Source organism: Pezoporus wallicus, unplaced genomic scaffold, assembly GCF_028554395.1.
Source record: "Pezoporus wallicus isolate ANWC-B61680 ecotype Strahan unplaced genomic scaffold, APGP_CSIRO_Pwel_v1 contig_8692, whole genome shotgun sequence".
Classification (NCBI taxonomy): domain Eukaryota; kingdom Metazoa; phylum Chordata; class Aves; order Psittaciformes; family Psittacidae; genus Pezoporus; species Pezoporus wallicus.
This window is the reverse complement of record NW_026642640.1, coordinates 139,777-165,627: the sequence shown is the minus strand read 5'-3', so window position 1 is coordinate 165,627 and position 25,851 is coordinate 139,777. Positions and strand designations below refer to the sequence as shown.

General features: G+C 35.5%; 1 protein-coding gene across 12 annotated transcripts in view; it reads left to right on the top strand.

The window, feature by feature from the left end:
- Positions 1–25,851, top strand: part of SPEF2 (sperm flagellar 2) — an 87,107-nt gene that overhangs the window by 45,664 nt on the left and 15,592 nt on the right. For 2 of the 12 annotated variants that reach the window (XM_057431115.1, XM_057431114.1), the window contains exons 24-29: positions 408–591; positions 2,611–2,749; positions 5,099–5,221; positions 7,967–8,105; positions 9,407–9,636; positions 25,566–25,672. In XM_057431115.1, the coding sequence (XP_057287098.1) occupies positions 408–591; positions 2,611–2,749; positions 5,099–5,221; positions 7,967–8,105; positions 9,407–9,636; positions 25,566–25,672 (922 nt within the window). The other 10 variants (XM_057431112.1, XM_057431111.1, XR_008975116.1 and 7 more) reach the window with 8 other exon arrangements.

The window sequence follows — 25,851 nt, the reverse complement described above, 5'->3', positions numbered from 1 at the left end:
AAGCCATACCATCAAGTGATTTCACAATATAAAAAATGCCGTCAATAATGACTCCTGCTTTTTTTGTTGATAATGACACCCGCTTTTTTAAAATACTTGCAGTTCATTTAGAAACTGAGTAATGAAGCTGTGCTTCTAGCCCATGTGGAATATATCAGCAGATCAGACAATCATTTGGCATAGTTTTATCCATCTATTACTATTCCTTAGCTTCTGTAGTTAAACTAGACAGTTTTCTTGTCATCCACATATTTAACCACTTTTGGTCATAAGGAAGTTCATCCCTTTTCTGTTGGTATGGCAAATTTTGAAAATAGCATTCTCTTAGCATATTCTCCAATGTTATTATAAATTAACACTTTTTTAATAAAGGGGATGTAAGCAATGCCTTATATTTAATTTTTAAGGATTCCTCTAGTTTCTTGGAAAATGCCTGTACCAGAAATACTTATTACCAAATCAAAACCCAAGGGATCTCTGCAGAAGAGTGCTAAGGATGATAATTCTGAAAATGGAGTGGCTACTGTTAGAAAAGACGAAAGTCTTATTACTGATACATGGCAAACAGCAACAACAACAGTATCAAATATGGTAGGAATGTTTTTACATTTTACATGTATTTACTGAAATATTTCTGCATCAGACCCAGAAAGCCTCACATTCAGTAGGCACCCTAAACACACAGCCTTCTCGCTGTATATCTCAATTTCAAGCCTCTTGCTCCACCGCTGATATTTCTATGAAATATGTTTGTGTTTCTACAAGGAAAATGTTGGAATTGTGTATTATCAGCACCGCTATTTATAACTGGCCCAATCATTCCATTACTGAAATATTTTGAATGTTGACTTTATATGTCTGCTTCTTCCATGGTAAATTCTCCCGTAATCCCTCAATAGAAGCAGGAGAAGAGGGACAAGTTTTATTCTGTGATGCAGTGTTTGCTCAAACCTTTCACAACTTCAAAGGCTATGGTTACATTGGTTTTTATATATAGCTGAAAGTAAATTAAGCTGGCTTTTCAAATGGTTGGTTTCTAGGTTAACTTTTTCTTTCCCCTCTCTTTGATCATTTTAATGTAAACAAATATCTGCACCCTTACAGTGTAGCTGTAGTCTTGCTTTGAATACTGTTGAATCTTGCATTTCTCACTTTAGCCTAAAGTACAGCTAATGGGTTTCAAGAATTAAAACCATTATCTCTGTCTTGCATTTTTGCTGTAGAATTTTATATTTGATTCATCAAAAATTAATCAATTTAATTGGGTAATATGTTCAGTTCTTGCCCCCTCACTACAAGACAGAAACTGAAGTGCTGGAGCAGGTCCATAGAAGGGCAATGAAGTTGGTGAAGGGTTTGGAGCACAAGCCTGATGGAAAATGACTGGGGGAACTCAGAGTGTTTAGTCTGGAGAAAAGAAGACTTAAGGGGTCCTTATCACCTCAAAGGAGGATGGAGTGAGGAGGTGGCTTGTCTCTTCTTCCAAGTAACAAGGGATAGGACAAGAGATAATGGTCTCAAGCTGCACCATGGGAGGTTTAAATTGGATATTAGGAAAAACTTCTTCATTGACATGATAATTAGGAATTGGAACAGGCTTCCAAGGGAAGTGATGGAATCACTGCCCCTGGAGGTGTTCAGAAACCATGTAGAGGAGTCCCTTAGTAACATAGTTTAGAATAGAATCATAGAATAGAATCATAGAATAGTTAGGGTTGGAAAGGACCTTAAGATCATCTAGTTCCACCCCCCCTACCATGGGCAAGGACACCTCACACTAAACCATATCACCCAAGGCTTCGTCCAACCTGGCCTTGAACACTGCCAGGGACGGAGCATTCACAACCTCCCTGGGCAACCCATTCCAGTGCCTCACCACTCTTACAGTAAAGAACGTCTTCCTTATATCCAATCTAAACTTCCCCTGTTTAAGTTTGAACCCGTTACCCCTTCTCCTATCACTACAGTCCTTAATGAGGAGTCCCTCCCCAGCATTCTTACAGGCCCCTTTCAGATACTGGAGGGCTGCTGTGAGGTCTCCACACTGCCTTCCCTTCTCCAGGATGAACAGCCCCAACTTTCTCAGCCTGTCTTCATACGGGAGGTGCTCCAGTCCCCTGATCATCCTCGTGGCCCTCCTCTGGACTTGTTCCAGCAGTTCCATGTCCTTTTTATGTTGAGGACACCAGAACTGCACACAATACTCCAGGTGAGGTCTCACAAGAGCAGAGTAGAGGGGCAGGATCACCTCCTTCAACCTGCTGGTCACGCTCCTTTTGATGCAGCCCAGGATACAGTTGGCTTTCTGGGCTGCAGGCGCACACTGCCGGCTCATGTTCATTTTCTCATTGACCAACACCCCCCAGTCCTTCTCCGCAGGGCTGCTCTGAATCTCTTTTCTTCTTTAGTGGTGGACTTTGCAGTCCTGGGGTAGAGGTTGGAGTTGATGATCTTAAAGGTCTTTTTCAACCTAGCTGATTCTATGATTCTGTGATTCTATGATATGTCCTTTATTTTATTTAAGTATTTTCAGAAAGTATCGGCTATGTAAATCAGTACTTGCACAGCGTTAATACTATGTACTTTACTATGTGTGACTATGGTGTCAAGGTAACAGCTGAAATACAGTTTAGAGAAACTGAAGAAGAAGAAGAAGGTCAGCAGCTAAATCTGAAATCTTCAAAGCCATCAAGCAAAGCTACCAAAGATTCCGAAAAGCAATCTCCAAAAAAAGCTCCTAAGAAGAAAGGTATTTGAAATGCAGAACTTGTTTTAGCAGTGCTTGAAATTGCTGAAATGTAAACATATGACTAATACAGAAAAAAAGACAGCCAAGGCATTTCTTTTGGATTTAATTTCTCTTTTGAAATGTCCAATGAATGTGACATATCAATTTGAAAAGCTGATAGTGATAAAGCAGTGTGGAGGCTTTTGAAAGACAATTGCATTTATTTAATCATATTAATGATTATTATGCGTTTACTACGTGCAAATTATGATTATTATGTGCAAATAAATATTCTAAATAGAACCTAGAAAGTAAAGATTAATGTTTTTCTATGTGCTGTTTTGGAATTGAATAGTTAGAAACAGTTCATCAAATTAAATAAAATTCCATTAAATTCCATCTACTTTACAGCCATAAGTCAGATATTAAAAGTACAGGAATAGAATGGATAAATTATCCAATACCTTAAGGTATTCTGAAATTAATTCGTCAGCCATATAGTAGCATGGATCTGTCAATGTCCATTATTATTATATGTAACTGTAACATACTGTAAATAATGTAAAATCTAATGGCATATATAGTCCTAAACCCCAGGCTCCCATAGGGGTAAATCTTGCTCATAGGCCTGGCAAGAATCTGTCCAAAATACAAAATTAATCTGCAAAAGATAAACAGACCTTAAAAAGCTATCTCTTTAACCTAACAATCCAGGCCATCTGATGGAAGGATTTCTGGCATGCAATGCTGTTTATATATTTTTTCATAAATCATTCCTTAAGCATGTACTGCTTTAAGTAACTTCCTCTTTCCGCTGTAGCTCCAGCAGGAAGCAAGGCTAGTACCCTATGCCTAAGCATTAGGCTTTTTGTAAAGACTTTGTACACAGCAAAAGAGGGGCTTAAGCCCTGTGGATGTGAGGGAAGCCTGAAATTCAGGGACTTAATTTCCAAGTCAGAAAGCTGCAACTGAGAGTTATTATGCATAAAGCAGTTTTTTGTTCCTTTTTTTTTCTTTGAAAGGCATTTGATTCAGTGCTCTCTGGTTGATTCTCCTCATAATAGGATGAACAAGTATAGCCACACAGATGCCTAATTTGTGGCCCACAGGAATCCCAATGTGTGCTTAGCATCTCAATCCAGACAAGGGAGTATCAGATTTTCAAATTTCTAGAAAAACTTTGTAATAAAAAACCAGCAGCTATCACCTAGTGCATGCTAAGTGGTTAGGTTGGGGTTTGTGGTTTGCTTCTTGGAACTAAATTTTTTGTTCAGACATAGATGCCTTACAGTTCTTTCACAAACCTATAAAGTGAAAGAACTGCAACTAGAACTCAGCTATGCATTCCTCATGGTAGAAGATGAGGTATCAAATGATGTATCTGTAATTAAAGTATTGATTTTGATTTCATGACAAACACAGTATTCTAATGGTCCTTCTGTAACAGAAGAGTTGCCTAGGATACAGCTATAGGCTAGTAACTGCATGATACGAATTATCAGGTGTGATTTTATCACTTTGAGATTTGACCATTTGCTTTATGTTGACCCTCTGTGTCATGTAAATTTTGGTTTTTTTTCTTTTTTCCTGTAACATTTCCATCTGTTCTTCTTTTCGGACAAAGCAGTTGCAAATATTTGAATATTTTTGAGTAACAGTCAAAGTGTTGTTACTGAACAATTTCATGCAGTCTTTGAAAAGTTGATAAAATACCTTTACAATGTCTGTTCATAGGTGTGTAAGTTAAAACAAGATGCAAAAGCAGCTAACAGAATGGTTTAGAAAAAGCATGAAATAACTTTTTTTTTTTTTCCCCTGACATGATTTTTTTAAAAATAACATTATTATTTTCACTGCTTTGATGGCAGCCAATGACATTTACTACCATAGTATTTTCACCACAGTTTGCTAAACATGAATTTGCTCCAGAAGAAACAGCTGTCAATCAGAAGAGGTTTATTTATGTGCTGGTTGTGATAAATCAGTAGATTTTAGGATCAAAGAGGACATTCTGACCATCTAGGATCACAACAGAGACACACGTGCTCATTCATGATTTTCTATTTAAAAATACATTTTAGGATGTAATTTAACCAATTTTAATACAGTTGTATGTGCTGAAGTAATTTTATGTAGTATTAATCTCAGCATGTCTTGCAATATCAATTACAATTGAAGAAATCTAAATATGTTATTTTGACACAAGAGACCTGAGTAATCACTTTTGTATTCTCATACATGGTCGCATCAAGTAAGTTGGAAAGTGCCATTTTTCATTTAAAACAATATGCTGTCTTGTAAGTGTTTGTGTTTGGATACACAAGCTTATTACAAAAAGTCCAAAGACTGTGGAGGTCTGTTTTCCTGCAGGGCTATCTTCTACTGCATCTGTGGGTGAAGACAGTACAGTTCCTATAAACCCAGAAGAGTTAAAGAAACAAGAACTGGCACTTAAAATAAAGCAAGAATATTTCAGTGCCTTGAAACATGAGGGTATGTTACTGTTTGGTTACTTAGATCGGGGAGTGATTGTTATTCCTAATTTAGGTAGTTTCATAGTCAAAACTAGCTAGAAACCCTAGTCAAAATGGATAGACAAGTGAAAAAAAAAGGGGGAGAGAAAGGAGTGCCTGAAGAAATCATGATTTTTTCTTTTGTTAGGATGGTAGTCATCAATGATTATGTGTTAAATATATTTAAAATAGAAATGTGTTTTTCGTTCTTCTTTTTGTTGTCTTTCACTTGATTTAATTTAATTTAATTTAATTTTCCATGATTAAGCAAGTATTTCTCATGAGAGAGTAAATTTCACATTAGTGGTTAGCCGTTCTTCAGTATTCGACTGAGTTGAATTTGATATTTGAAATGTTTTGATCTGGGAAAGAATTTGATGGTAATTATATATTTATTAATGCTCTTCTCCCTGATTCCCTCTTCCTCAAGCCGCATGGGATTCAAGCAACAAGACTCAGCTTCTGTTTATTCTTCCAAACTCCTTTCCCAACAGTCACTTCAAAAAACTATGTACTATTCAGTCCTTCTATCTCTTTGTCCATCTTACTGAATAACTTCCAATCCGGCTGGTCAATTTCAGCAAAATGTAGATATCTGAAACAGATAAGTCCCAGACTGTAAATGGGTTGATTTATATTTTTTTTTATAGGTGTTTAGACTAGAGCAAAGAGCCCTCTTTCTCACTAAGGAGAAGATAAAACCTGTTAGAGATTCTGTTTGTCAAGAGTTGGCAAGCCCCTCATCATGTCTTTACCCTCATGGCAGGCTAACTTTTGCATAGTACTTACTATGAAAATTAGAGGGCAAACTTCAGTTAATAAACAAAACACATATTCATAAGGCTTCTTTAGGTCCGCACCAAATGCTTGTACACCTACCACTTTCAACACGGTTTAATCCAAAAGCATTTTAGGAATAAATAATCTTAAGATTTTAGGATAGTGAGGAGAGGAATGGTAGTAAGTTTGAGGATCTTAATAGTATGAAGATAAATCCTAGTGAGTCATTGACACATTTTATTTTCTTGAATTTGCTTCATTTTCATCTTGTATTTAACAAAAAAGCCCACATAAGAACTGAAGGAAGACTAAAATGTTGTGATAAATCAACTGCACAGACACATAGCTGGTACATTTGAGGATCATAGTTTCATTTACAGCTATGGTAACTGATTCTTGAGCTTTTGGTTATCCGGATGCACAGAGACTAGCAAGTCACTAGTAGTGGACAGTTGCTAAGTTTTTAATGTTGATTTTATATTCCTTTTACTCACTGTTAAAAGAGCAGCTTTATGAGTGTGCAATACCTGCTTCTGAAGATGCAGGAAGCCAAAAGTTGCTGTACACTTACCTTTGTATCATACTGATAACAGCTACTAAAAGAAAATACAGAGAAGTCACAAATAAGGCAGCCTGTATTAAAGAAAAGTGACTAGACAGGCACAGAGCATCTTCGGGTTGCTTAGAAGCTTTAGTTTTTGCCATCAAATAAAATAACCCTATTTCAGACCCAGATCCATTCTATATTTAAAATTTTGAACTACTACTATTTCTTGCTCAAAACTGAAAGTGTATACAATTGCATTCTACTGTGAACTAAAAAATAGCATGAAAAGGCCATGCCTTATATTTTTCAGGGTCCATCTTTCCACACTGGTTGCCGAAAGAGTTTCAGCACCAAACCGAAGTATTTTGAAAACTTGGCAGCATATAGAATAAAGATCATAATATAAATAATTTTACAGTCTAGAACTTTGAACTTACTGTACCTCTTACTATATAACATTAATTCTTTAAAAGATTCTGAAGTGTAGAAAGTTTAATACAAAGAAGCCTCATCTTGAATCTGAATTTTCTTTCAGCATTGAAAATGATCTCTAGCTACTCATATTCATTTCTTACTCTTCTTTTGTAAGGCTTTGAATGTCTTCCAGTGCCTGTTCCGTGTACACTCAATACATTACCTTAGCTGCCTTTCCATCCACTTGGCATCCTTTTCACTTTGGACATTGCTGACTTGTTCACATTTCTTGTCTTTTTATATCCTTCTTTTTAAACATTAGCCTTTTAGAGACAGCTTTTTTTTTTTTTTCCCCCTCCGTTCTTCGTATTCTGAAAACTAAAAATAATGAAATTCTTAATGGTTTTAAAAGTTACATGTAAATATGCATAACTTTGGTAGAGGTGAAGTATTTTCTCAGTGCTCACTAACCAAACTCATTTCTAACCTGAGTTTTAGGTATAGGATAGTTATATGTGGGAAGCTTGGAACAAAACCAGTAAGGTTAATTTTAAAGGTCTGGAAGTTAGAAACAAGAAAGCAAACTTTTATTGTGACTACCATACAGAATGATTTAGATGTGTTTTCTTTAAAATTTATCTGTAACAGTTTACTCACACATGCATCATTAATCTTATAGGTCTGTTGCTGTTTAGGGTTAATTTAGTTCAATGTCACTGCCTACTTAAACATCCTCTGCACCTCTGTATTAGTTTCAATAAGGTATTTGCTATTTTGTGAATTCTGATACCCATAGAAGACACACTTTGGTAAAATACATGGTGCATTATGGATGATCTGAAAAATAATTCAAGAATATGATTAATTGAATAAATAACTTACTGCTCAAAGACAAGTCAACATGTTAAACTGTAGGTGCTTAATACTGAGAATTTTTGTCAAATTTTATAAATAGTAATTGTTATGACATTCCTGTTTGAACAGAGGCAGCCATAAAATTTCGACTAGAACTTATAAAAGAAAAAGCTTTAGCATTTGTTGAAGAGCTAACGATGAAAGCTGAAGAGGCTTATAAAGATATGGAAGAGTGGCTTGGATCCAGGTTCTTGGCAGAAATGTCCTGGTAATGTATAGCTGATTTTAAACAGGAACCTTTTTTTTCAAACTAGGCTATGCAAGTAAAGATAGTTGTTTATATAAACCTGGAAAAAATGTATAAAATAATAATTTAATTTAACGAACTGGTAATTAATTTCATCTTAACTACCTGAAGGTAATAGTTCATTTCTTGAATGATAAGAAGGTTCTGCTGGCAGCAGTAGAGATAAGTATCAGTTCTGCTGGTTTTGTAGTCTACAGATGTAACAGATTTATGAGCATCAGCAAACAACCAGTTATTTCATTTAGTAGAAGCCACTGTGTCATTCTAGTGACATTTCTTCACCACTTCAGATTGGGGTGTTATTTTTTTTCCTGGGCTTTACATATGCTTGAAAATTCCACTTACTGTTATTATCACCAGGTATAATATTTCTCAAAATTATTTCAAGGTCCATAAGAAAAAAAAAAGTAAATAAAATGTGCATGTGACTACCATATTTAGGGCATCTGGCATAGAACAACCTATCCATATAATTAAAAGATTTTATTCTCCAAAAGAAAGAGGTCATTTTTCCTTTTGGAAAATCTTTCTTGCCTGTAATAACTTTTGAAGCATACCTGGGACAGTGCTAGTTGATTCATGTCAGGGCAAGCCAAAGACAAGAGACATGAAATGTAGGATGTGAAGGCTCTAACAGTCAGTAGCTCAAAGAGGGTGCGCCTCTGCCTTCCAGGCAGTTTTATTTGCTCTCTTGACAACAACCACTATGAAAGACACAATATTTACAGAACAGCATGTCCTTTGACCTGACACCCCAGGCCAAACCTACATCTAGTTAAACATTATAGAAAGCTGACATCTTTCCTTATATGAATTGTACTCGTTACACTTGAAACAGGAGTTCATATGCTTCTCCACAAAGCTACTTTAGAAAGTGCTTTGTGCATCTAGGATTTAGAGGCAGAGCAGAAAATAAGGCATTGAAATAAGACAAAGGATGATTACACATGCAACGTATGTGCTCAGGCCCTCTAAAATCTATGGACTAAAGAAAGTCTCATCCTTTCATATTTTTCAATCAGCTTTCTTCTATGGCTTATTTATCCCTTTATATCAATTTCTTACCATAGTTAAAAGATTTCTTGCTGCCAGGAGAGAACTAAACTTCATAATGATTTTGCTGAGTACAGAATTCACACAGAGAATTTGTAATTCTTACTTCAGGAAGGCTTTTGATGTGTAAACTCATTAAAATTCGAACCTATGTTATTAACATTGTCTATTAAAAGTATTCACTCTTTTCTACATTTACACTTTCACAGTGTTGAAAAGCTGGTTGAGGTTGCGCGACATCATATTGAGAGTTCTAGCAAAATTCAGTATGAAATTATTTTAGAAGAAACAGATTTCTTCATCAACAATGATGTAAAAGTGTTTCCTGACCCTGCTCCTTCACCACACGTTCCTCATATGGAGACCTCTGGAAGTAGTACTCTGACTATGTCACAACTTACTGCGCTTCATAAGCAGTTTCTCCAAGTAGCACCTAAAGGTAAGAAAAAATTTTCCTTTTCATTTCTGAACGACTGTTAGTTTTCTACTTAAAATTTAAAATAATTACTGGGAGCTACTAAACATTACTTACCAATATTGTTAAAGATACTGCTAGGTATAAAAATATAGTGCAGAATATTGAAAATGTGAAATACTAGACTACTTGAAAGCTTTTAATGTCTTTGCTATGGGCTTTATATCCTCAAGACCAACTAACTTATTTTCCTCAAACTGGTTCCTCTGTAATGCGTTTTTAGGAGTGGTATGTATCATTCTTACTTTGGTTAGACATGCCAGTCTTCAACTTAAGAATTCATAGGTCAGTGAACACTGAAACTATATTATTTTAAAAGACATTTTTAAAGAAATTAGTATTTTCATGGAACTATTAAATAGGGTCTAGTATAACTATTAACAATTGTATTCTTCAAGTCAATGTGTACCAGTTGTTTTGGGTGATTTGCAAGTGTCAACTCAGATACATATTTTTTTTCTCTTTGTATGTGTATCTGTTTGTGTGCCTACCCTCTAATTCTGGGAACCTTGGTCTTAGGATGCTTGAAAATACTTTCTTGCAAAACTTACGTCTACTGTATAAATGCTACAAAATAATTTAGATAAGGCAGTTTTAAACTGAGATGGAAAGTTGTTAAACATATTTGCAGAGGGTTTAATTTCTACCAGGGTTTCATATTGTAATTATAATTTTAGTATGATTGCCACCAAAATTATGAACTACAATGTGTAAATATGTACTTTTGGATCCAATTCATCCAGTTTAATGAGGCCACAAAGGCACAAAGAAGTTGAATTTAATTCTTTATTCAGAAATTATTTTCATGTATAATTATGCAGCAATTCCAATTACATTTTGAGCATGATTTTCCTTTAGAGATGTATGTCATCTTATCTATAGATAGTATTGCATATATAATGCCATGTGAAACTAAAAATCTATACATTTGTAATCATTAGAGGTGAAACACAGATACCAGTTTGACTGTCATTCTGCTTAAAAGGTTTTCTTTTGCTTTTAAGTCATTTATTCATCAAGATCCTTAAAACTAAAAAAAAATTGTCTAATACAAACACTAGTGTTCTTGACCTCTAAAGGGATCTAGATGGGCTGCCAAACATCTTAGTCTTCTAATTCTTAATTCACTGAGCGTATGCTCACTCCTCTGAGCATTCATATCAGAAATCCACACAAATGAGCATGTGAGGCATAGAGTATAGGGCAAATCTGAACAGAATGAATCTACCAATCTTCTATGCTATGTAAATAGCAAAATGCCTAAGGTTGTTCTGAAAATGGAATATTAAGCTTGTTTTCTATGACATTATGGAGATTCCATGAAGAAGAATTTTATCTAGCAATCCAAGAAATAAAAGAGTAACAAAGGAGAAAATATGTTGGAAGAAATAAACATGTGAACAGTTTTCTCACAGGATATTTGGTAAATGTCAAAAGGATGTGATTTCATGATGTGTTTAAAAAATTGCCAAAATTAAAGTAAAAAGTGGTAGTGTTAAAATACTTATAAATTGTTTGGTATTTACCAAAGATATCTTACAGAAATTGTAAACAGTTTTGTGTTTCCTAGGAATTTAAAGTATTAAAGAACTGCTGGTTCATCAGACAACTTTATTCTATCCTGCACACTTGGTTCTTCGTGGAAGCACATCACATTATTCACCATTCTAAGCACCGATGGACAAAAAATACAGCCTGTGCTGGACCTTTCTACGTACTGACACAGTCTTTCATTTCATAAGGAAATATTTTAATTATTCTTTTTTATTCCAAGTGCCATTTCCTAAACTCAGTATTTGGGAGTATTTTCATTCACAAATGCAGTATTTCTTAATTTCACTAACTCCTTTGATAAATTTGTTAACAGTGCTTTAAAATATTGCCTCAGGAATGTGCTGCTTTTTTATAGGAAGAGCTGTGGCAGGTCAAAAAAGAAGCTACTAATACTTTTTTTCCTCCTTTTCTCTTCTACAGTGTCTTTGGATATGTCCTGTTCTTATCAACAAGATTAAACTAACCATCCGTTAGATTTCATCTTCTTTGATTCCCTTTTATCCTTCCTATCACGACATATACTGTCAATACAATTAGCACTTATTTGGAATGGCCTATTTTTGCTCTAATGTTGCTCCAGAGAATGCAGTTTTGGTGATATTTTGCATTAGGAAACAGATCAAGATTCTATCCAAGACCTTTCTTCTCCATCTTGTGATTGAATTGCACAAGAGAATTTTAAATTTTATTCATTTTTTTTACAGTCATCATCTTCATGAACCATTCCAGTTTGAATTATAGAACTGATTATTCAATAGAAATAAATTCCAGTTAGGTTTAAAAAACTTCAACATCAAATATACAAAAAATGTTTCAAGTAAAACATAGAGGACAGCCTATGATCAAATTATGTTGCTATTTTCATATTGTAGACTTGTTAACTAAGTTTTTCTGGGTTGCTGGATTTGGAATATGCTAGATAGGCTATTAAATAGTTCATCTATTTCAGCTGAAATATTACCTTTTAGTAAAATATTTTGTTGAGTGGAATAGTCAGAATTATATGCTGACCTTGAATAATGTCTATAGATTATGCTTTCTCTTCACAGGCATTTTTGCAGAAAGAATTCAAGACCTTATGGTAGTAATTCTAATGCTCTGACTTTGATGTGAATAGAGTGAAGCCCATCTGTGAGTGTAGAAATAAGTTCATCATCTCTAACTTCACTTTTCTAAGACTATATTTCTTTTTATGTGCTTTTTTCAAAACTTGAAAATAACAAAGGTTAAGTTTGTAGACAGAAGTGTCTTTTGCTAGACAAACAATATAGATAGAAAATGCCTCAGTTTGGGGGATATAAAGCCTTTAATCAGAGACCTAGAATAGATACAATACTTCTTCCCACAGATAATGGAAAATTTGGTAATTCTACTGATTTAGTTTTACTTACACCTCCTATTATATCTCTTACTAAATCATGTATATTATCTAATTTCAGAAATCTCTATTTGCCTATAGTGTTTAAAATCTATGTATCCAATTGCTTTTATGAAACATATTTCACATGTTTCTATATGTTTTTGTGCATTTGAATGTATATATATCCGAGTATTAAGATTTCAATGGAGGAACGCTCCCCTCATTGCATCTGTGCAGAAGCAACCATACCTTATTCTGTGTAATTCAAAATTTAAAATCCCAGTTCTTGTTAATTAGTAAATATTGGTGATAGAATCGATAATAATTGGTGAATAAATAAAGTGAAAGTCATCTGTAGACGATGATGAGTGTCTCAGTATCTTGGAGGGAATGAATCATATTTTCGAGACTCCTGTCTTTTTTATCTGCGGACAGAAGTATCTCATATTAATAGTTCTTAAACTGCTAAAATTAGATTAATATAATTCAGCCTCATGGTTTCTTTCACTCATTCATCCCTTACAGTTTTGCTATAAGGTGCATAACTTGCCTAGATCATCATCCAAACTTCAAGTCCGGAATTGCTATGGGTTTATTTTTCTCAGTGAAAATTGAGGGGAGTAGGAATGTTTAAATGTCTTTGTAAATTTTTATGAAAAGGAGATAAAAATGGAAAATTAACTATCTCTAGTACAGGTTTACAATTACTTCATATTTTGTCATAGAATCATAGAATCGTTAGGGTTGGAAAGGACCTTAAGATCATCAAGTTCCAACCCCCCACCATGAGCAGGGATGCCTCACACTAAACCATGCCACCCAAGGCTCTGTCCAGCCTGGCCTTGAACACTGCCAGGTGTGGAGCATTCGCAACCTCCCTGGGCAGCCCATTCCAGTGCCTCACCACCATCACAGTAAAGAGCTTCTTCCTTATATCCAACCTAAACTTCCCCTGTTTAAATTACCCCTTGCCCTATCACTACAGTCCCTAATGAAGAGTCCCTCCCCAGCATCCCTGTAGGCCCCCTTCAGATACTGGAAGGCTGCTATGAGGTCTCCACACAGCCTTCTCTTCTCCAGGATGAACAGCCTTTCTCAGCCTGTCTTCATACAGGAGGTGCTCCAGTCCCCTGATCATCCTCATGGCCTCCTCTGGACTTGTTCCAGCAGTTCCATGTCTCACAAGAACTCTACAAGAGTAGAGGGGCAGGGTCACCTCCTTTGACCTGCTGGTCACGCTCCTTTTAGAATCATTGAATCATAGACTAGTTAGGGTTGGAAAGGATGTTAAGATCAGCAAGTTCCAACCCCCCTGCCATGAGCAGGGACACCTCACACTAAACCATGTCACCCAAGGCTCTGTCCATCCTTGCCTTGAACACTGCCATGGATGGAACATTCACAACTTCCCTGGGCAGCCCATTCCAATGCCTCACCACCTTTTGATGCAGCCCAGGATATGGTTGGCTTTCTGGGCTGCGAGCACACACTGAAGCCGGCTCATGTTAAGTTTCTCATCAACCAACACCCCCAAGTCCGTCTCCACAGGGCTGCTCTGAATCTCTGCCCATCTGTCATCTGTGTAAATTTATAATCTGAATCTTTATTCCAGATCCTTGGTTTAGGGAAATTTTTTCATACCGTACCTGCTGACTGGTTTATCATTAAGAAATACTGTCTTTTATATATCTGTGCCTTTATAACTGAAGCATGTTGATTGCTTTTTTATCCTTGTGTCCCTTTAGATGCCACAGTCCTGGTTCACAGGTTATATATCTAGTGTATGCTTATGCTGGTGTCATTCTTAAATACTCTCTTTTGAATGCTAATTTTACTGTTTTCAGTTTCAGTAGTGTTCACAATCTTAATTTCCTCATTAAGGTGTTTTGGTTTTTTTTATATTTATTTATTATGTTTCTGCACTGCTTATGTAAATATAAGTGCTTGTCTATGTCACCTTGTGTATCACAGAATGATACTTAAAAAAAAAAAAAAGAGAAAGAAAACCAATTCTACTTTATGTAGCTTTTTCTACATTAGTTTTCCTTTTGATTTCACTGATGACAAAATTTTATGTGAAAATGGGGTCTCTTCACAAGTAGTGCAGGCTGTCTTTGTTTTGTATTGTGTTCTTTCACTCGTGCCATTGTAACAAATCACAACTTTTCCTCCTACTAGTCCATCTCCTGTTTCTTTCCATGTTTGTTAGTCTCAGTTAAAAAAAAAAAAACAACAAAAAAAGCAACCCTCCCCCCCCCAAAAAAAAACAAAACAAACGAAAACCCAAACACCAAACCAAACCAAACCAAAAAAAAAAACATATCATCTTACCTCTGTGTTTTGTCTGCATAGCTAGGGTGCAGTGGATGCTGTGTGTGTGGTCTGGAACTGAGATTAGGCTGATTTATGCATGCTGGCCATAGAGTGGATAAAAGCTCGTCATCTCTCTGTTTGTTCCTCAGCATGAGTGTTATAAGGATCTTTCTCCTGTATCTTGGAGCAGATCTGAAAGAAATTCATAAGACCTCCGTAACTCTAGCCCACTGACAGACTTGGTTCAAATTTGCCATTCTAAAATTATCAGTGTGGGAGAACTGGCAGACAGACAAATTGATTTAGAGATACACAGGCAACGTAACTGCATAACCTTAATTACTTAGGTAAGCATGGTAAGAGTATGCTTCAGAGAGCATTTGTAATGAGTATAATCATAGTTTAGATGGATTAAAGAGATGATCTGATTCGTGACTCTTAGCTGTGTATTTACTGTTTTCACACACTGTAAGATATGCTGTCTTTCTAAAGGTGCATACAACTGATCACTTATTTTATACATTTTTACACACAATGTCCCAAACGTCTTTTTCTAAGGTTTAAATCCTTGGTTTTTGAAATGAAAAAATTCAAAACTTGAAAAAGGTGGTGTCATTGGAGGTCCATTTTACAGGGAAACTCATCTTTGACAGTGGCTCATAGAATCTGCTCCAATCCCCTTTTTTCTAATCATCAGCAAATTTCTACAGGTGCCTATACACCTCAAGAAGCAGTGATCACTACAGAGGTGTTACAGTGATTTTTTTTTTCCCTTTCACCCTCTGACTTCTGCAGTTGCAGATCCGTTAATCTTACCCCTCCACTCACCCTTTTTCACCTTCTCTTGCAGTTTTCTGGCTGGTATTAGAGAAGATTTTAATGTTTACCACATGTTAAGAATGCTTCTCCTTCTCTCTTTTTGGTCCTGGGTATGGTACTTGGGCATGGGTCAGGAGAAGCTTCTGTAGTCTAGTTGTTTCTGCTGTCCATGTGAATTACAGCTGCTACTTCAAATTTAAAGTTGTTTAGAAGAATCTCTCATAATGGCAATGTATTTAAACTGCATATTCTTAACAATTTTTAATAATGGCCTTTCAGGATGTTCAGAATAGAATGGGGCAGGCAAACTGTCATTTTTATGACAAGGGGAACAAATAGTTCTCGCATTGTCTAATGCATATATGAAAATTTACCTCTTTTGAAAAATAGAAAAGGGTGTGGTATAAAGACTCTCTTTCTTAAGACCTTTTAATGCATCAGAAATGACATTTCTTTTGGTGATTAGCTGAATGTAGCTAATTTTGTCTCTTCATGTATGCGTTACAAGGAGGGGTGTGAGTCAGATTGTTTTTAGGTCATTTGCTCAGTGCTTTTCTTCTGCTATTTCCCTATCAATAGGTTTCTTGTTGTATTGCCTTAGTCATGCATGGAATTTGTCTTAGTTATTTGACTGCTTTCTTTGCAAAGTATACTTTATGGCAACAGTATACAAAAAGAACCATCAAATTACTTTCAAAACTAGAAAATTCATTAGTTCTAGGGATAGAATTTAAAAAAAAAAAAGTCTGCATATGGCATTTACTCCTACAAAAAACAAGAATGACCATCTTGAGAACAATTTGTGAAATTAATGTTGAGAACAATCTCAATACTTTGAGAATGTTTCAAATTTGAAGGACAAAATGTGAAGCTTCTCAAAACATTAATAAAATCATTCTGTGGAGATATATATAGATACATATATACATATAAATATATTTTAAGAAGAGCCAGTCAGCTACCTATGCCGTAGAACATCTTAATGCATTTTATGACTTGTATAGGATTATGTATTTATGGACTTGCTCCAAGTTAACTTTTCTGTTAATGTCAGGTGTTGTGGGCATTGTAACAGGTTTGTGACTTCAGTAATATGTTCTGCATTCTGCCTGAAAGACCATTCTGAATTCTACTCTGTCACTGTTTTCCTCTGTTTCTAAAATGGTATTGATGCTGCTGCAGTTTACTGGTTACATATTCTGACAGACTTCTGGTACTCAAAAGGAAATTGGAATCAAAACTGACCATTTCTTGCAAGGGTCCTAGGTAGCCTCCAAGTGATTTAAGAGTAGATCTCAGATTTCCCTGTTCTCTTGCTGTTTATTGCAAGTCACAGTCTAGTCCCAAATTAACAGAATAAATGTCAATGAAAAAAGAAAACAAAACAACCAAAAAATTAATAATTTATTAAATAAAACCTATTTTATATTTAGTTGTTTCTTTTTAAATTATAGCCATAAAAGCGCTGAAGCAATTCAAAAGAAAGAGTAATTCTTCTAGCAAGAGAGAAATTGGTGACAGAGGGAAAGAGAAGAAAGATTTGGAACATCAGAGAACAAAGAGGAATCGCCACTTTCCAAAAATATGGCTAACAAAATACTCCTGGTTAAAATATGATGGTGAAAGGGGAATAATGTTTTGTGCGCCATGTCGTAAGCATAATGTAGATTTGGGAGAAAACATTCATAATTTTTGTTCTGGCACTGATGATTTCAAGCTGGAATTTATAAATACACACCAGAGTAGTGAAGCTCATGCCTGGGCTACCTGCATGGAAGCTGCCACTACTGCTTCACCACATACAGCTTCTACTGAGCACATGTTGAAGAGCATGAACTCCATAACATTAGGTAGAGTAGAAAATATTTTTAGAACATGCCATGCTATTGCTAAATCTGGTCGTCCCTTTACAGACCTTGACTGGATGTGCAAACTAGATGATATGAAAGGAGTGGATATTGGTTCTGTGTTTAGAAATGAGAAGTCAGCAAGAATGTTTATACATTTTATTGCTGAAGTGGAAAGAAGAGCTTTGAAAGAGAAACTGGAGAAATGTAAATTTTTTTCTGTTATTAGTGATGGAGTCACAGACAGTATACTCAAAACGGCTGCAGTCGTCTATGTGCGCTTTGCGAATGAGGGAAAAGTCCATTGCCAGATTGTTGGGGTACAACCTGTTCACAAAACCGATGCTTCAACCATAAAAAATGCAATTGAGCAAACATTACAAATAAATCTTCAGCTCAGCCTGGCAAGCCAAGACTGGTCAAGAAAATTAGTTGGGTTTGGAAGTGATGGGACAGGTGTCATGGTAGGAGAAAACAGTGGGGTAGCTAAGCTCCTGAGGGAAATTCAGCCTTGTATACTGTCTCTGCGTTGTTTTGCTCACCACCTAAATCTGGCTTACAAAGAAGTGCTGAAGAGCGTGCAGCTGTACAACATCTTAATCAGCCTCCTGAGAAATATGTATTACTTTTATCATAACTCACCGCTAAATAAGAATAATCTGAAAGCCACATATGAAGCCATCAAATTACGCCCAGCTATACCTTCTCGCATTGGGGGCTCCCAGTGGCTTCCTCGTCTACAAACAGCTCTACAAATTCTCCTTAAAGGTTATCCTGCAATTGTTCTACATCTGAATAAGGTAAATAATTTAATATTTGGATGTAACTTAAGGAAAAATTAATTGCTATAGCTAATTTTGTTCCACATACCTGATATTTTCTTTTTCTATATTGATTTCCAGGCTCAAACGGCCTCAAACCAGCAGAAAGTCAAAGGTCTTTTGCACCTCCTTCTGAAAATGGAGATAGTCAAGTTTTCTCACTTCCTGTTGGATGTCATTAATGTCCTCAACATTCTGTCATGTGTTACACTGGATCACAACTCTTCCATTGCAGATATATTTGCAACCATACAGTTAACATTGGAAACACTCCACATGTATCAAACAAGGTCTGGCATTTCTAACTGAACCATGATCTCTTAGAATATAATAAAAGAGCATTACATATTGGTTTGTATTCTGTATCTTTCAGAGCTGGTCCAAAGGAACGCCTAATGGAGACTATTCAGCCCTTTCATGGTTATCAGCTTATTGGAAATGGAAATATTTCAGCAGTACGAACCAAAGTACTACGTGGTCTGGTGAATAGGCTACGTGATTGTTTTTGTGATGCAAGTCAAGATGTTCTGGGAGCAACTACTATTGGAAGTTTTAAACTGTGGCCTAGCAAAATGAAACAAGGTGTAGAACTGTGAGAGTGGCTATTTGAAGTGCCTTCTAAACTTCTTAAAAGCATAAAACCATTTTTGTTTTGCTTCTGTTACAGAATTTGGTGAAAAGGAAGTGTCTGTCTTGATTAAACACTATGAAGTCATACTAGAAGCTGCCAGTGTGGAAACAGGTGAAGTAGAAACTGAATGGAGCATGTTGAAATCAGAACTGTATAACAGGTAAGAAAAACCCTACATTTATGTCTGTTTACTCAGAAGGATTATGGAAATATATTTAGTGATAGCTAATTATACTTCTTACCATGCCTTTTAGATTTCAGAACATCCAGAACTTGACATGGGATTCTGTGAACTCAGATTATTCAAAGAAGTATCCCAACATCCTGACGTTAGTAGATTTGATCCTAACTCTGCCGGCAAGCTCAGCTGTAACAGAGAGAGGCTTCAGTCAAATGAAACTCAGCATGATGCATTTACACTCTAAACTAAGGTCTGAAAGTGTGACCGATCTTCTGATAGTTCAGATGAACTCTCCAGATATCAAAAAGTTTGACCCCCAGGAAGCTATTCATTTGTGGAATGCTACTTGGCAGAGAAATAGAAGACAACAGGAAGGTGACAAATGATGACAAGTCAAAAACCTGATTATCCTCGAGTTTGATTTGCAGACTCTTTTTTTTTTATTTCACAGTCTTCTTGTGACATACATGGACGCTTTAACTGAACACCTTGCATGGCTAATGAGTGTAAAATTTGTATTTTTTTCATAATGTATTATAATGTTAAAACACGGCTTTTGTTTATGTTCACTGCGGAATCACCAGTAGGTGTTTACATTTATCCTTCTATAAACTGAAGACAATGGAAAAATAATGGAGTACCTTGTTACCTTGGCAACATTTGGACAGAGGGATGACTGTCCAACTTCTGTCTAACTGATCCCAACTTCTGTCTGATTGTTTATTGCATTTAGCTGAGTTATAATGCATTATAACCACTGGGGTTAACTGTCATCTCAGTCTTCAGTAGTTCGACAAGCTCCACTGACTCTGAAACACAGATTTTCTTTTCATAAATGTGTGAAAAATCAGTGCCTTATTTCTGTCAAATGACTGCTTGACCTCTGTAGCCTATGAAGTTTTGGTCATACATTCTCTCCATATCTGTATATGTTGCTGCTTCTTAACTCACTTGTGGATGTAGTTTTAACATGACCTTTCATAGATCTTTGTCAGACTTGTTCTGCAGAAGGAAGTCCTTTCCTGCAGATCCATTTTGCATTGCTGATTATTTATTGCACATGTCAGTCTTCCCATAGCAAGTGCTCTTACTTCTTATGACTAATATACTTCACAACTTCAGCCACTTTTTTCCCCTGTAAAAATGTTTGTAAGGGTTACAATAAGAATGCTCTATCTTAATTTTTAATCTAGGAGTTGAGAATGAGAATTGTTTAGAGAACTATCTGATTTCATAATTTTACATGTTCTGAATGCAACTTCCTACTTTATAATTTTCAATCAATGTAAAGCACACCAGCAGAATATATTTCCACCATCAAGGAAAAAGCATTGATTATATCAAAAGGTAGCTAAAGTGAAATCATTCTTAGTTCTTCCAGCAGTGGTGAGGATGAAATAGAAATAATCTGAGAGAAATCTGAAGGTGAATGACCTCACATTATCACTTTCAATATAAAATATGTCTAGTAATTGCAGAAGACATGCTATGCTATGCTATGCTATGCTGTGCTATGCTATGCATACATACATATGTAGTCTTTTTCTGTGTGTCTTGCATGTATATTTGTGGTACTTCTAGGTCTGAACATTATGTCAGAAATAGAGTAGGCTTTGAATGAATCCCTTGTTAAAGGATGTTAGTCCATTCAAGTAGAATTAATCTGTAGGGATGAGAAAAAGTGAGCAGTACTGTGAGTTATATGCCTGTTTATAGATAACAAAAAGTGTTTAATTATGTTTCACCTAATAAGTGACACAGTATGTGTTATAGGGGATACCTTATTAGATATGTGGCATTGCCAGTTCTAAGGTTTTTGTCTTTAATGACATAACACAAAGTTTTTCCCCTCAAAGTTTTCAAATTGAAAGATTTTAACTATAATGAGATTAGAAGAAGTTTGAAATGTGTCTCTAGAATGTCCCAACAGCAGAAGACAAAGTAACAAACAAAAGGATGTTTAGAATCTGTAACACTGAAATTGCTTCCATGATGCATGGGGGCAGCATCACATTTTTAGTATTAGGATTGAAGGTAATCATAGAACCATAGAACCATAGAATAGTTAGGGTTGGAAAAGAATTTAAGATCATCTAGTTCCAACCCCCCCTCCCAGGGGCAGGGATGTCCTACGCAAAACCATGTCACCCAAGTCTCTGTCCAACCTGGCCTTGAACTCCACCATGGATGAAGCATTCATAGCTTCCTTTAACAACCCATTCCAGTGCCTCACCACCCTCACAGTAAAGAACTTCCTCCTTATATCCAATCTAAACTTCCCTTGTTTAAGTTCTAACCCATTACCCCTTGTCCTATCGCTACAGTCCCTAATGAAGAGTCCCTCCCCAGCATCCCTGTAGGCCCCCTTCAGATACTGGAAGGATGCTATGAGGTCTCCACACAGCCTTCTCTTCTCCAGGCTGAACAGCCCCAACTTTGGAAAAGACCTTTAAGATCATCAAATCCAACCATTAATGGATGCATTGCCCTTGGAAAAATGCTGGCAAAATCTTACTATCATAACAAGTAGTTGGAAATGGATATCAAGAAGTCATCCATGTCTAAAAATGGGATCAAATTTAGTTAGAAAATCTGTATGCAGTATTTGCCCTCATTGTTTTTTCATAAGCTTTTAAAATAGTGCACTGTAGAATGTGTGGTTTATTTTTCTTAGTGCTTTGGTGTCCTTCTGATTACATGGCTCTTTATCAGTCTCTGAAATATTTTGCTGCAAATAAATTTTGTTTCCTATCATTCTTCCTAACTGCAGCTATGGAGAGGGAGTTACCCTCTCTGTAACTAACTTTTAGTGCTGAATTTTTTCATAACATTCCTTTCATAGATGAAACTAGCAGAATTCCTTCAACCTTGCTCTTTTTCTAGGCCTGTGATGACTCTTGTTGCTTTCTTCTGGGCACTCTAGTTTCCATACTAGATCTGAAAATTCCAAAATTATATGCCAGCAGAAGCCTTAACAGATTAAAAGAATGCACATGTTATTTCCAGTGTATGCCCATCTACTTTCTGGCAATATTCTAATCTGCCATAAACCCAAGAGCCTTTTCTACAGAAATTTTACATTGGCAAAAAGTTCCCCATTGTCATGTTTATGCAGTTCATTATTTCAGCCCACTGTGGCACTTTACTTTTATTCTTATTGTATAGTATCCTTTTTATCCTAGAGTGTAACTCCAATTTGTATGTAAAGTTCACTATGAATTCTAATCCTGTTTCCAATGTGCTTGAAGTCTTTTCCCGCTTGTTTTAATCTGTAATGTAATAAGTATATTAATTTATGCAGTCTGTTTCTTCAGAGTACTTTGGTGTGTTTCCAGTGAAGTTTACTGGGTAATCTTGAACATCTCTCTGGTATTTCAAAATCTTGAATTCTGATATTTTTTCAAATATTTGCTAACCCTTCTTATTAAAAGTGCTTGTACACATTTAATAAGTTCATTTTCTATTCAGTCTCCTACATCATCCAACAAAAACCTACTGGGTGGTTTGGTTTCTTTTTTTTTAGAAACCAGTCTTCAGATGAGCAAAGCTGATTCTGGGAATTGTTTTCCCATTCTTTCCCAGAGGACATTATTTCCTTTTACCATATGCAGAGTACTGTTTGCAGACACCACTATTTTTTTTCTTAGCACCATCTGTGTAGCTGCCCTATCATAGCACCTTTCCATGATAATAAAGCAATTACAACCCTGAAATTAAATTGATGAATCACCTTTTGTCTTGTGATGCAATCAGATATTCAAAACTAGTTACATGCTCTACAATATAAAACCAGATACATTAAACTGAGACAAAATATCTAAAAATACATTGAGCTAAGTTATTTGATACCTTTATTATGTGTTTATGACGGATTTCATCTCTCTCTGAGAGTTCCTCATTCCTCCTAAATACTTGATGAGGAGGAAGTAGGTCACGCCAATTTGAAGTTTTTGAACTATTATAACTTTTTGAGAACACTTTGAAATTGACCCACGTGAGGGATTTTAAGAGGAGGTAGTAAAGGAAAAGAAATTGACCTACAGCATATCAGCAATTCTATAATTAATAGATTGAAAGTAGTTTAGTTCTGAGAGAGTTGTTTCTTCACACTTACCTCAAAGGAAGAAAACTGGGCACACACTACAGATCACCTGACAGTGCTGCCATAGGCTTACAGCAAATAATACCAAATTTACTTGAATACTATGTTCTAGCATGTTCTACAATCCAGAGTTCTATAAATTGAGATTAGTGTTTTAGTCTATGGTCCTTTAATTCCATTTCAGACATTATCTCTTGATTAATAATTCAAGTTTTTTAATTTCTTTGCTCCTCACATACCCCTTAGATATATTTCTGAAGTCATGTAGCTTCATGAAAAGTGACATGAGGATATAAATATTATTTTAGTTTGGTTTTTTTTTTTTTCAGTAAAACAAAAAACAATTTCATTTAGGAAGACAGAAACTCAGGAAATACAGGAACAGCATTTTCTGTTGTCATATAGGGAAATCATAGTAGGAATTGAACAGCTTAAACCATAAGGTAATGTGAGAGAAAAAAATTAGATTTCCAGAGTACTAGGGATCAGATGTGGGAAGGGGAATCTTTAGTAAAGCATGAAATATAAACTACAGTAGCTGGGCTTTTCATGGTAAAGCACTAGAAAATTTGAGATGGCAAATAAGATTTAATAATTTTCCTGTTATTTTAATACAAAGTTTTCTTTGGCTTCTTAGTGGCCCATAGCTTGTTCTCTCCATGAACCACTAAAAAGTTCCATGGTTTATTGAATGTTCTATGAAGTCTTCCAGTAATGATACCTCTGTAAGGCAGGCTGTATTGTGCTGTCTGGAAATCATCTGTTTCTTGTGGCTTGAGGTTCTCATCAAAATACAAGTCTCTGGTTACTTTAAAATTATTAAATCAGCAGTGCAAGGTGCTTCAGAAAATAGGACATGATTTATCACATGGTGTTCTTTCTGAAAGTAGGTAACACAAAATCCTTCAAGGGGTGATATCAGAGCACTGTTATCAGCCTCCCAGTATTTTTGCCAGTTTTCACTTTCATGCTGAAATTTATGGTGGGACATAAGGCTTCAAGTCCAGGTGTTTCCCCCTTCTTGCTCTCCCAATGAACTTTAAGCTTCCCAAATCTATTCTTTTTCTTTCTAAACTTACATATGTACTGGATTTCTCTGCTGCATTAAGATGGGCTGAGGGCATTACTTCTGGTTTTCCAAGTTGAAGGCAAACATGTCTACAGAGATTGTAGACTATTAATTCAAATTGGCAGCTTGAAACGTGAGTTTGGATACTGACATTACAAAATTAATTTTTCTTGATAAACTTAACATATTTCACTTCTCTACTCCAAAGAAAAGTTGCTGACAGAATATGTATAGCTGTGTCTTTTCAAAAGGGCAAGTTTGGCCATAAAAAGGAGAAAAAAAAAAAGTCAGTCCTTCCAGTATTTCACTTACTGTGTTTGCTCTAAAGGTAATCTGAAAATTTACTTTTTTGACACTATTGCAATGATTATAACCTGACCAAATCAGCTTTGTCTCTCAAAATTTAGATAATTCAAAACTAATTTTACTTTTTCTTTTTTGTCATTAATGCAGAGATTTCCCAGTAAATCCTCACTAAGTCAGCAATGTCCATTTCTGAAAGAAAAGACCCATATAAGTCTGTTAAATGTTGGTACACAGTTTTGTGTTATAATGTTGTGCATGGAATTTGAAGATTCTATTTGCGTATAAGCAAATCTGTGTCTAACTAAAAAACCAAATAGGTTTTGTTGCACCTTTTTTTATCGCATGATTTCTGTAAAATAAAATTGACTGAGTTAGTTATAATTCCCACAAGACAATTCTAAGAAGCCTTTTAAGCAATTGAGTTTTGTTTCAAAGTCTAACAGACAACAGTTCGTGTTTTCCATCCTGTTCTCTAACAGGATGCTTACTTTCAAGAGCAGAGATAGATATATGATTCATTAAAATGGCACAGTGAAAGAAAAGGTTAGTAGAATGTGTATTTGATTTGTAGTCATGAACTGCTCATTAACTGTCAGTGTGGACTGCATCAGTATGGGTTAGTGACCACAATGCGGATGAGGAAAGTATCAAAAGGATTGCAGTGTATTGATATATTTAATATTTGCATATTAGAAAGGCCACATATGTTTACTTTAAATGAGAATTTTGTGTTTAGCTTGAATGATACTACAACTATCAATAGTACGTAATAGCAAAATAAAATATTTTCCCATATGGCCACTGAAATGAAAAATAGATTCCATCTAACAAAAAAAAAAGGTCATTTAAAATTATAAATATTATTTTTTATATTGACTTTCTTTTATTAGGTTTTATACAAAAGAAAGAATTTGTTGACATATTTATTGACGTGATTAATTTAAATCTTGAAGCAAATTTCCTTCCTGATGCATGGATGAACTTAACACTCCCACACGTAAGTTTACTACTATTTTCATTTCAACTGAAGTGTTGGTTTGTGTAGAAGATGCAGCATTGTCTTTACTATCATAAAGTCAAGAGTATAACTATTACAGGGTGTTATCACTTTTTCCCTAAAATTCTTCTGTTTCACTAGAGAAGGATTCTGGAAGCCACTGTGGCAGAAATAAAATG